Source organism: Cavia porcellus, unplaced genomic scaffold (assembly GCF_034190915.1).
Source record: "Cavia porcellus strain 051 isolate PalLab524CR breed Dunkin Hartley unplaced genomic scaffold, mCavPor4.1 scaffold_22, whole genome shotgun sequence".
Taxonomy (NCBI): Eukaryota; Metazoa; Chordata; class Mammalia; order Rodentia; family Caviidae; genus Cavia; species Cavia porcellus.
In genome coordinates this window covers 24,224,830-24,237,640 of record NW_026947505.1, presented here as the reverse complement: position 1 = coordinate 24,237,640, position 12,811 = coordinate 24,224,830, and the positions used below count along the sequence as shown (strand labels likewise).

The window sequence follows — 12,811 nt, the reverse complement described above, 5'->3', positions numbered from 1 at the left end:
AGTGCTCACATATGGGACTTTCTGAAGACCCTGAGTGTCAGATGTTCTTTTGGAATTGGTATACATAGTTCCCAAGGAGGTGTGCTAAAAAGTGAACAGATTCTGGCCTGAACAAAGGTTCAATGAATAGAGAAAAAGTGAATATTTACCTCATCTTGGGTAAGGAAAGTCTCATTCTGAAGTGGTTCCAGGTATAATTCAAAGAGACAGCTCAGATCCTGAAAGAGGAGGAGACTCTTACACTTAAATCTCTCAGATACCCAAGAGATTCCAGTACCCCTCACGGCAGCTCCAAATACTCCCATTAGGAATGATGGAGTTTATCTTGCTGAAATTCTTGTTCCTAAAAGTGGTTATTTTGCCCACCTAATGCAAAGGTTAAACCTCTCATTACCACCATCACCTGAATTCCACATAGTTCCTTACAGCTTCATCACATCTCTGCTTACTGTCTTGTTGACAGGACAGCCTGGCACTAGACCCCTGGAACCCTCCTTTCTCTGCAAGGGAAGTGAAGTGTACCTAAGAACAATACTGCTGCCAGGTGTGACCACAGCCACTGGACATCTGGTTTTCAGCACAGTAACACTAGCATGGAGCTGTGAGACTAGGGAGCTCTTCAACTTTGGGCTTCATCCACCAGCAGAATTCAAACTCTGATGTTCCAATGCAAGCAAAAGCTTCCAAAGATTAGCAGTCTTGTTTAAAATCTAAGCCATAACTAGGACTCTAGTTTAGTGGGTGCTAGCAGCACAAAATAGTGGAAACTCGCTGTATTTGCAAAACCCATCAAGGTTTTCTTCTAACATTAATTTGAAGCCAAGACCAATTTAATTTAGTGATAGAAATAGAAAAATAGAGAAGCTTTCTCTTTCATGTTTTACTTATTATGAAGAAAAAACTCTGAATCCTAAAATTCTAGACATGGTCGGCTAGAAAGTCAACTACACTGACTCCCCCATCTTACAAGGGGCAAATCTAAGACCTAGAGAGCTTTGCAAAGCCCAGAGCACTCCCAGAACCTTCACAGTGCCGGTTCTGCAAGGAAAGCCAGGCCTGTGATGCCGATGGGCTTTCACAATAGAAAGTTCCCTCCCTCATCACATTCCACAGCAGCCTGAGACGTGAGAAGTCACTCAATGCAATCTTGGGATACACATAGATGTTGCAAATTTCAAGGAGCATGCAGAGATTCAGGTTAAGGACTGACAAGGGAAATTCTGTGTTAAATATCAACAACAGAAATTGAAAAACATCGGGGAGCATGTGAGTCACAGTGGGCACCCCGGGTGGTTATTTGTACAGACAGTGGCAGTGCAGCAGTCACTCCCATCCAGGCCAGGCCAGCAGCTCAGAGGACTTACTGCACAGCAAGAGCAGGTCACGCTGAGCTGGGGGTGACAGAGCCATGAAGCCAGGGGCCCTATGAAGACAAAGCGCAGGTTTCTTGCAGAGCGATATGACTTGGTTCCCTTTGTCTACTTGTCCACAATGTTCACCTCAAAATGCTACCAGCATCACACTGAATGACCTTCCTAGAGCAGTGTGGCTTCACAGGAAAGCAGAAAACCATGAAGACAAAAAGGGACTCAGGTCCTGCTTTCAACTCTGCTCCTCACTCTGCATGCAAGGGCTCCACGACTTTTCTCAAAACATCAAAGGTCTCTGAAGTCTCAAAAACATCTACAGGTCACAGACCTACTTGGCCAAAGGTCACTGTGGATACAGTCTGAACTCCCTGGTGGCCACTTCATCTCTCTACACTGGATGTGAGAGAAGACACAATGGAAACTGAAGCTCAACTCTCATCTTTCCCACTGGCTTTTCTTTCTCCCCTAAGGACCAAACGCAGGAGCTTTGGCTAAGACTTTTGGGAAAGTCCGGGGAAACAGCAGTGATGTGATTAAAAGGAAAGTCCACATATGTCTTGTAGAGAAAGAAGCTACTAGCCACACGTGTGCCAACCTAAACTCCTAGACTGAGTGCCTCACTCCTGGAAGAACATGGGGGCACAATGGAAAAGGGGCCCAACATGCACCCAAAGGTACGATGCCAGGCCTCTATCTCAGCTTTGTGCCATGCTTTTGTGGTGTTTGAACAAATACAAAGTAGCTGCAAAGCTGCGGCAAGAACTTAAAGAACTCTGCTTTTCCAGGCTCCTCTGTCTGTAAAATGATTGTCAGGCCACTAACTGGAGGCTGATGAGATAAATGAATTTTCTGAGAACTCAAGACACTCAGCAACTGTGCCCGAACCATGTTGTGGGAATACTCTCACGTGAAGACCAGGCTGCATGAGGGCCTCCGTTCTACACAGGGGCCCCCACGGGCAGGGATGGCCTGCGGTCTGTCTGGGCTCTGGGGCCGGTATCCTGCCACTTGTGTATAGATTATTCCCTGATTCCTTGTCACCTAAAGTGATCTCCAGTCTCTGTTGCTAAAGCAATACAGACTTCCTCCCACAGATTGCAAATGACAAACTAGAACATCTGTTTCCATAGTGAGAGCTACCTTGGTAACAAAATGAACCAAGAAACTAAATTTTTTCCGGGTTCTCTCCCTCTTCCACTCTTGCATCACTCTGTCCCCTAATGCTTCTAGGAGCAGGTGCCTACTCCATGATTGGCAGGTGTCTGGGGCAGAGGTGATCTGAGTCCTCTGCTAGCACACACCTTCCCATCAGCAAAGAGCAGTGAATGCCCACCACTTCCTGTTACCTTCACATAAGACTTCTCGGTGTCCACAAGTTCCTGGATGACTTTCCGGAGGCGGTCGGCATCGGACAGGTGGCGGGCCAGAGGCCTCGGAGGTGGGTCCTGACTTTCCCTGGGTCCTTCCATACTCTTGGTCTGTGTGTCGTTAAAGCCCCTACACAGTGTAGCGATCTGTTCTGCACTCTGAGAGATGACAAGAGGTGGAAAGTAATAATCAGGATACTCACCGTTGACATCAGCAGCCCACCAAAGACATAAAGTACCTGTGCCAGGCACTCACTGCAGAATCTCAGAGACTTGGGACAAGGGAAGTAGTTTCATTCACCTCAGACCACTCTGGCTATCATTTTGAGTTCAGTGAGGAAAATGGTGTCTACACAATGTTAGAATTTTCACATACAACGCATCCCGGTGTTAAAACCGGTGTCACAACCCGGTTGTGATTCGCTTCTTCAGTACTAGAATCCAAGAGGCAAGGGCTGGCTAACAGTCTGCTCTGAAGCTGAGGTTGCTCTGAAATCAAGGCATGAAAAATTCTGAGAGCACACACAGGAAACAGCTTTACTGAGTTCACCCTGCCCCTCACCATTGGGTCTAGGCAGCTTTCTACCTCCCAGACAGACAGCCTGGGAGACTCAGGAATGGAGAGGCAACACAGCAACCTTGGGTAGCTTGCCCAGGGAGCCTGGAGTGCTGCCCTCAGATCTGATGACTGAGCTATGCCAGCTTGTGCCAAGTACAGTTATGAGTGGAAAAGTCTTGAGCTGGTACATGTTCTGAGAGTGGAGTAAAGACCAAAACAGAAAAGAAACAAAGTCCCTACCCTAAAGGGGTACAAAGCGTTATGGAAGTACAGGCAGCTAGCACAGGTTGCTGGGTGAAGTGTGAGGAGGAGCATGACCAGCCCTGTGGCAAACCTTCACAGAAGAGGGGTTAAGCTGGGTCTCAGCAGTAACCATGGCAAGGTTAGGGAGCATGGGCAAAGACAGCATTCATTCCAGGACATCGATCACAGATTGGGGACAAGGAAGAACAGGAGTATTTGGAGATGCGGGCGCTAAAACTTTTAATGCAAGTTCCTAATTAGATCTGAGCACTCTGTGATTGCTTCCTCAAAGAGATTCACTCATGTGCTCCTGCCATGGACTGGCAGCTTAAAATCTCAAACACATCTCCTCCTGTGCACTTGCATAGTTCTCAGAGTACTCCACAATATATTCCAGGAGCATCTTCTCTTTCCATCCTGCCCACATCCATCTCCACCCCATCTCACCACAGTCTGGTCTGGAAGCTTGTGGAGGGCAAGAGCTGTGTCTTTCTTCGACATCACCTCACACACCCAGCTCGGTGTTCACCTCTCCTACACTATTCAGCCTTGAGCACCATGGTCCCTATGTGAGTGACCAATACCTGCAATATGTGGCTGCTCTGGGTCTCAACTAAAATGATCCTTTCTTCATTTTAGATGCCTTCGTGCCCGACTTTGAGCCATCATTCTATGGGACAAAAAGCTAAACTTAGATCTCTTAACACTAACTTACTTCACTTTTTTTGCTTGGTTATTTCAGAAGAGAGACAACTGACATAAGTATGCTGGTCCACTGTAGTGACCTGACACATGCTTTCTATGTAAGTTGTCACATGACACAGTGAATGCCACAAGGCAACCCAGGATACCCTGGCCCACCTTCCCTTTCTGTTCTACCTCTACTCCAGCAGTGTCCTAATCTGCTGAAAATACATCCTCAGTATTAAAACTTAACACTCACCTTCCGCCTTTCAATCAGTTTGGTGAATGTCAATTGTGGGCTTATTCTGTCTCCAAATTATGGATAGTTCGTATCCAGAAACAGAAGACTCACCAAGGCTGGAAACACCTAAGTGCAGTCTAAGGTAGTCTGAAAACCTCCACAAGCTTGAATGGAAGAAATAGAAAATGTAAGACAATGACACAGAAGTGTCACTTTGGAACGGGCTGCCAAGGAAGGCTTCAGCAAAGCAGTGGCTTGTAATGTGGTCCTGCCAGGAGCCTGGTCCAAAGGAGAACCACAGAACACCCCACACGAGCAGTGGGAAACTAGACTGAGTAACACACAGAGCCTGGCTTCTCTCTCATCTTGTGAAGAATCCTGGTACACAAGTTAGATCAAGCAGGTAGCATGTGCTAAGCCTTCAACTAGACATGCAGGTACATAACATATAATTTGTTTTCAAGACAGTTCAAAAGCATGAATAAGTACTAATGATTCTCCTGGGAATACATATTTTCCATCTATTTTCCTTTTTTAAATGCAAACACATGCATATTTCTGGCAATGCCTGTCAGAAGACGTGTATTTCAGGGTAAGATTTCCAAGTAGAAGGGGGATGAAGCAGATACAGATTTTAAGGCACCAATCAGAATGCAACCTGATTTTTCAAATATCTCATGTTTGTAACAACCAAATTGTATGATTCGTCTTTTAAAGACTCTCCAAAGCTGTTCAGTGATATGAGATCCTGGTGGTACACAGAACAGTGCAGCCAAAAGGAGCCATCCCTTCCCTTCCAGGACATGAGCCTCTGAGGAACACAAAGAAATCTAACAGAAACAATCTGAATCCTGCCTCTGCTCATCAATGGACCTCAACACTGACTTCATGTTAGCTTTGCTGGGGGCTTTCAAAAGCACCATGCTGAGATCAAGTGAAACAGAAAACCTGGGACCCCATCATGAGTGTTTTTTAAAAAGTTCCCCAAGTGATGCCAATGTGTGACCTCCAGAGAACAGCTGGTCTGCCCCTCAGGACATGCTTATCTGCTTGGATTTCCCGGAAGTGTGTTGACTCCAGGCAGATCACGGTGTCCCACACATCTGTATTGAGAGGCAGTCACATAAAAGATGTGGAATGAGGGCAGGAGATGGGAGGCAGGAGGCAGAATCACACCCTGACCCTGGTGTTCTGGCTTAGTCTCTACTAAATTCTAAAAAGCCCATAACAAAAGTACTCAAACTCCAAAACTCCCTTTTGAAATCTCCGTCCTGGGATTTGCACCGCAAGCTCAGACAATTTAATTTTATAATCCTGAAAACGAAGTTTCCAGAGCTGTGGAAGTTATATTAAGCTTGCATACACTGTATAAAAGAAGATCTGACGAAATGCACCATAAGTTAAATGGCATCTGGTGAGCTTACAGCTTTGCCTTGCTGGGATGTCAAAAATCACACCTAACGATGCAGTGTTAAAATAACGAGATTTTAAAAATAAAGTATCTTGCCATTTTAGAAAACGAAAATTCATTTAAAAACATGTCTGGTTCTGAAATTGTTCAATATTAAATCTACTTTTCAATGTACTGCACTTAAGTGCTAAAGTGCTGCAAAGACACCTTTAGCACATTTAATAGTTGGGCTGTGAACATTACCTTGAATCAAAAGGAGGCCGGGCTCCTAACAGATGACAGCAGACATGAGTTCTGCAAAACTGTGGGTGAAAGCAGCACCTGAGAGATTATACTGCAGTTCCTCTATGCTCAGTGATGGTATAAACACGAAACCCCTAAAGGTAAATTCAATGTGGAATTCATAAGCCTTTCTAGGAATAGCGATGACTCCAGAGTCCTCACTGTCCTTAATCATGAAAAGGCAGCAGCGGTGACATGTCAAACTGCTACTGGTTCTAGGAGTAAAGAAGCTTACTATGTGTTGAGGGATTACTCTTCACCAAACATATGTGAGGCACTGTTACAGAACTCACGGGCATTCTGTCTTTACTATGACCCACCAAGGCTTTCCAGTGTGGGGCAGGGAGGCTTGGGCTGGACCTTCATGGGTGAGACCCGCTCCTCTCTACCTGTCCACACAGCACTGGCTGCTCCTCGGTATCCAGCAGAGCACAGGCAAAGATGGCTTGCTTTGCCTGCCGCCTCTGTCCACCAAGCCTCCACGGCGCCAGTGTTCTAGGGGTGCAGTCATCCCTGCTCAGAGCGCGGTGGAGAAGTGGATCGGGCCAGTCCTGCCCCGCAGTGTGAGGATCCTGCAGAGGTGAAACACTGGCCCACTGAAGTGTTTCTGTCTGACTTGTGTTTGTCTCTTTGCAGCAGTCAACACTAAAATCTTGCATTCATTGTAGGCTTCACCATTTTTAAGAGGATACAATATCTCCTTTAAAGAGATTAAACAGTTTTCCTAAACCGTCTGAAAAAGACATGATACTGGCCCTTTTGTTGTTGCTGTTTCTTTTCCCCTTTCAGGTTTTTAAGGTTCCACTACTTGAAAATGATTTCATCTTATTTATACAGGAAGAATGGCTCACTCAGAAACAGATGTTTAAACACAGTTATTTTTGTTTTTGTTTCAATACATGGATAAGGACACCTTCTGCTTGTATAATAAACAGGCTGAACTGTGTCTGTCTTCAAGGAACCCATAAAGCTGTGCTTAAGGGTGATACTGAAATGCCTTGGCCCAGACCCTCTGGAAGAATGCAGGGAGACAGTCCTTTTCATATCAAATTCTGAGTCCCTCTATGATCCTCCTAACTGGATTCAGTACAGTTCTTTTCAGCAGAAAACCACCATAACAATCTCCTCTTGACTTGATTTGTAGACTTTGTTTCCTTAATCACAACAGCTTTGATATTTACTTTGCTCCTAGTTGGAGACATCAGTGCCTGAGGCTTTTCCATTTTCTTGTGGGCTTTAAAACTTTTTTAAAAAATTACTCAGGGATACGTATGTTTTATCATCCAGAATTATTTCAAAGCTATGACTAAGGTCTCATAGCTGCTGCATGAAATACTGGTGCTGATCAGAAGGCTTTTCCTCTTAGGAGCTGAGCTGTGTCCCATCCCTCTGGCTCAGTGTGCAGCAGTACACTCATACAGGCACCAAGTACCATAAGCTTTGTCAAGGGCATCTGTAACACTTGGCCTCAAAGACATATCTAGCCTGAGAAAAAGAGTTAAAAAGTACTCCAAAACTTCAAATAATAGTTCACATGGAAACACCTAACAGCATCTGAAGTGTGTACTATTTGAGTTCCCTGTTTAGAGAATAAGAAAATGACCTTAGTAACAATCAACTGACAGAGACCTTAAAGTTGCTATCATGCTGTTGGGTTGGCTGGTGATGTCACTAGTTGATCTTCTGGCACATCCCTGGCTGCCACCTGTCTTCTGCCATACTGAGCCACTGACACGGTCCAACACCAAGTCTGAATAATGTCCACAAAGATTCACCATACCAGAGTATCAGGAGGGTTAGGGTTCTGCGACCTCTATTGCCACTAAAGAGAATAATGAAAAAACTGAAACTACACTTTAGGCCTGAGGCAAATGGCCCATTGTCCTAAAGGAGGGAGAGCCCTGGCAGGGTGGTGTTCATAAGTGTTGTGCTCTTATCTACTGACCACTAAAAAACAATTCTTAGTTCATTATCGGGACACCATGAGAAGGCTACATTTCTAAATGTTTTCAGAATGCAACTGCAGTGTCAGCTGTCATATTCTAGCAAATTAGTTAAGTCAGAAATGCTCCCCTTAGAGGGAAAACAAAAGCTAAAAGGTCAGAGGACTTTTTCTTGACCTGCTCTGCACTTTATTAAAGTCATTGCTGATCTATAGGCCAATCTAATGTTATCCCCACGTGTTACTGGGAGACTGAATCTACCAGAGCCAGAGTAAATTTAGGAGTCTTCTCCAGAAAGACTAAGGGGAAGAGGTAGACCCTAGGTCTGAATTGAGGCGACTCCCCATACTAGGACCAAGGGTGGGCTTCTGTCCTGCAGGTCCAGTTTCAGCTGCCGTGGGCCATCCCAGCACAGCCCATCTGAACTCCAGTGCTACACCTGGGATTTCCAGGGTGGGGGAGCAGTTATGTAAGCACCTTGGTGGGCAGGAGGGAGCAAACACACAGTCAAGGTGATGAGTGACATTTATGTTTGGGGAGCAAATCATGTGTGTTGTATATACATTGAGAACGCTAGGGAACTAGCATGAGATTTTCAATCTTATCAAAAAGTAGAAGAAATACTGCCTCTCAAAAGGGGCATTAAACACCCATTCTCATGGTCTCGTGGTCTCTCAAAGTCTCATATTCTTTGTTCTGTAGTCCAGACGGCTCTAGTTCCAAAGTTTACAGCAGAGAGAATGAGAAGATAAACTGAAAGTAAAAATTAAGCTAAACAACTTTTGATACAAAATACAATGAGATACCTTGCATGATAACTGATTGGTAACTGATAATAGCATTTATCAATGATGGAAGGAAATAGATCTCTGTGTTTTTGAAGTAACTTTTTATGTATAATTTCCCGTATAAAAATATTCATGCATATATTTTTATAAAATGCAATTATATATATATATATATATATACTCCATATATAATAATAAACGCAGTGGTTAACACTGCATTTAAAGTTATTTTAATTTTAATCTTTTAGCTCATTGGAATTTTCTTGGTTTATATAGGAGTTTTCATTTTTTCCATAAAATCCTTTCCTACAAAAAAGATTTGAAGCAAGAAAGGCTCCATAAAATTTTCTGTTTTCTTAAGGAACCTGTGACAAATGAGATTAACAGAGTCTCGGCCATAATTTCACCCACAGTATGGCTGGGAAGACTAGCTTAGAGCCCAGCCACACTGTGGGTGACACTAGGGCAGAGACTGTGTTCAAAGAACAGAGGGAGCCAGGCTGGTCAGAGCAAGGCCAGGGGCACTAACGCTGAAGCTGAGACCACAAGGTAAATAAAGTCAGTGACATTTAGCTAAATGTGGGGCTGGGGCAGTATGGAATGTGCAGAACTGAGGGCCAGAATGGCTGGGACAAGCAGGGCGTCGTGCAGAGAAATGGGAGAGGCAGGGGCTCAGCAAGTGTAGTTAAGAACTGTGGCTGCCAAGGCAGGAAGGCTGTGAGACCGTGACCCTTATGTAAAGGTGGGGGAGACCCCAGAGGTGAGTGTGGCAGTCCCCACCACCTAGTGGGCAAGGCCAAGGTCCCATGGCACGATGGGTGAGCATGCACTTAGTGAGGCTGTCCCCAGTCCCTGCCCCTTTTGCCTGTAGTGTTAAACTAGAATCAACACCAGTGCTTCCTGTACATACTTTGACCTGTTCTGTCTTAAGTATTTTTTACATAAACAGCCTCCAGAGTTAAAACTCTGGCTTGGCAAATAAGAACCTTGACTGAGTCACACTCAGTTTACACACTTATAAACCAGGGGTCCCATTTTGCATGTCATTCAGAGGATTCAATGAGGTGAAACACAAAAATACATAGCATGATGCAAGGGATCAATAAAGCTCACTGAAAGGTGCTCCCTGAAAGGGTCCGAATGAGAGTTTAATGCCTCAAATCTGCTATCTTCAAAAGTACAGAAGAATAAATGTTCTCTGAGTGCTCTGGACAGTGGCCCAGAAGAACTGGATTTTATTGCATCAGAACTTGATGCAATAAGAAGAACTTGATTTTATTGCATATAAAATGGAGCCCCTCTTCTCTGCTGGGCTGTGTTCTGAGTGGCATATACAGGTAATGAGGGCTAAGATGACAAAAAGTGGAACACACAGCATCTCCGACAGAAGTGACAAGCTGCTAGAGCATCTCCAACAGAAATGACAAGCTGCTAGGAAAAATAAAGCACAGAGGAGGCCCCTAAAGGCCAGGCACAGACAGCTGCATCTTTCACAGGGTCCAGAGCGGGTGCGGGTGCGGTCTGCCCGGAGTAGGGAGTGGGGCCACTTAGTCTGCAGAAAGAACAGCCCGGGTGACTTGGAGAGCCGCCATTTGAGTGCACTTAGAAGTAAATGTGTAGTGCTCAGACAGCACACCAGGAGGGCGGAGGATGTTGGGGTCAGGGTTAAGTGGCTTCCCAGACCTCAGCTCTGCCCAGGCACCTTGCACCTGGGGAGGAGCAGCCAGGATGCACCCTGTTGTCCCCACACACTGCCTTCTGCTGTTTTATTATTTAGTGGCACCTTGGTCAGAACTCAGGAATGAAAAAGATAAGATCTCTCTGCCAAGGACATTTCAAGGGCTAGGGCAGCATTTCCACACAAACTACCCCTTTTACATAAAAGACTGGCTGTTTCAATGTTCCTCTGATAGAATTTACACAAAGAACTGACTTATCTGATCCATGCCTGCCCCTGCCTAGCCAGGTCCTGAATTTTCTCTTCCCCATTTTTCATCTGGAAAAAAAGACCGCTTATTTCTGATGCTTAGACTCTAATTAATCCTGATCATCCAGAGAAGGGTACAAAAGCCAAAATGTCCCTTGCTTTCCAAATGCAAAAAAGTTGACACCCATAAGCCAATGAGCCTGCTCTGAAGCAAAAAAGTGAGTTAAGATGATCAGAGTCATCACATTATGGCCTACAGGCCAAACCAGGCCTTCTGTTATTGTGGATAAAGTTTTATTAGAACCCCGCCATGCTCGTTCATCTCCATGTTGTGTATTGCTCTTTCCACATGGCATCACTGAAGTGAGCTGTTTTGATGACCTAAGATATTTACAAACCGGCTCATCACAGGAAAAGTTTAAGTGAATTGTTCAGCTCTCCTATAAAGAGATGGACTCAGGTCAAAAAAGATTTAAGTTAAACCAAAACAAAATTACATTATTAGAGACTACAAATAGAACTTTAACTTAAGTCAAATATAAAACCTTTTAATACGCTTTCAACCATGTCAAAAACAAAAAATGAAAACACCTGAGTATTGGCTTGGCTCAGCTCTGGGGCCCAGAAAATGATGCTCAGTTCCTGTAAATGTCTTTTACTTTTTGTTGTAGTGGTTCCTACCTCCACCTCCACCCCTGGTGCTGGGGATTGAAGCCATGGCCTTCACACTCAGTGACATACCCAGCCAGCCCTTTTATTTTTGTTTTTAATTTTGAGACAGGCTCTTGCTAAATTGCTTAGGCTAGGCTTAAACTTGTAACCTTCTAGCACCAGCTTCCCATGCCTGCTGAGGTTACAGGCCCACACCTCCAGCCCCAGCTTTGTTTTGCTTATTGATAGATGTATGGCTTTTGATTCCTTTCCCTATGACTTGGGGCAATATCTATAGTTAGATTTTCAAACAATTGCCTTATACCATTTATCATTCATTCTATATGTATTTATCTAATTTTAAAAGTCTCTGACTCAGCATCCTTCAATTTCAGAGGAAACATGTTCTTAGCAGGGTCTTCTCTTCCAATTCTACCTTCTCCTACTCCTTCGTGTCCATAGGAGATCATACCCCATTCTAGCCCCCCTTTTTATTCTCTTCCTTCAGGTTTCTCCACAGCCTGCTATTATTCTGCTAATTAATCACATAAACTAGTTTGAACTTGTGTATACAGAATAGTTCTGATTTCATCTAATGTGCTGGTTTCCATGTTCACAGCCAGTCTTCTAAAACACAACCTTCTATTCCAGTTATATCCCTGATTTAATTCTTGGCAACCTACAACATAGTACTGAACACTCTTTGCAGAAAAAGTCTTTAAATATTGCTTATCTTGAGAATTTTACTGCATTTTCTGCCTATTGCATAAAGGTTGGGTGCTAAGCACAGAAAGATTATCTCTATCTCCTATTCGAAGAACAAATATGTTACCAACACCAACTGTAATCAAATTCTTGATATCCCAGAGCTTGGAAAAATCTTTCTCAGCTACCAGTTTGAGGGCAAGTAACGGCTACATTATTTATAGAAGATGGAGGGTGACAGAGCTGACCCCTAAAACAAGGAGAACCCTAAAACACAACCTAGGTATAACAAGCAGTGCCCAGCTTGTAGGTAGCCCTACAGCAACCTAAGCCTGGACTGTCACTCAACTAAATCTACTCTTCCTTTCTCTGCTTTCCTAAAAAACTAACCTTTATCGAAGTTTTAATCCATGTGGGCTGCTGATTGCACCATCTACAAAAATAGAAAGCAGGTTAGTACCTGGCTCCCAGCTGAAGACCAAGCTGTCAGCTTTGAGAACAATTCTGAGGCGCAAAAGTTTGACTTGGTTGTACCTGCTTCAGTTCCTTGCTGCGATTTGCTGGGCATTTAATGTCAGTTTCTGGATTGTTACAGACAGCCATGTTCTCTGCTGGCTCTTCTTGCTATTATGCTGATCTT

General features: G+C 44.2%; 1 protein-coding gene across 7 annotated transcripts in view; it reads right to left on the bottom strand.

The window, feature by feature from the left end:
* Positions 1-12,811, bottom strand: part of Tiam2 (TIAM Rac1 associated GEF 2) — a 193,919-nt gene that overhangs the window by 13,164 nt on the left and 167,944 nt on the right. For all 7 annotated transcript variants that reach the window (XM_023564560.2, XM_063232930.1, XM_013151077.3 and 4 more), the window contains 2 exons: positions 2,717-2,896; positions 150-218 (listed from right to left, as the gene is read on the bottom strand). In XM_023564560.2, the coding sequence (XP_023420328.2) occupies positions 150-218; positions 2,717-2,896 (249 nt within the window). The remainder of the gene's footprint in view (positions 1-149; positions 219-2,716; positions 2,897-12,811) is intronic.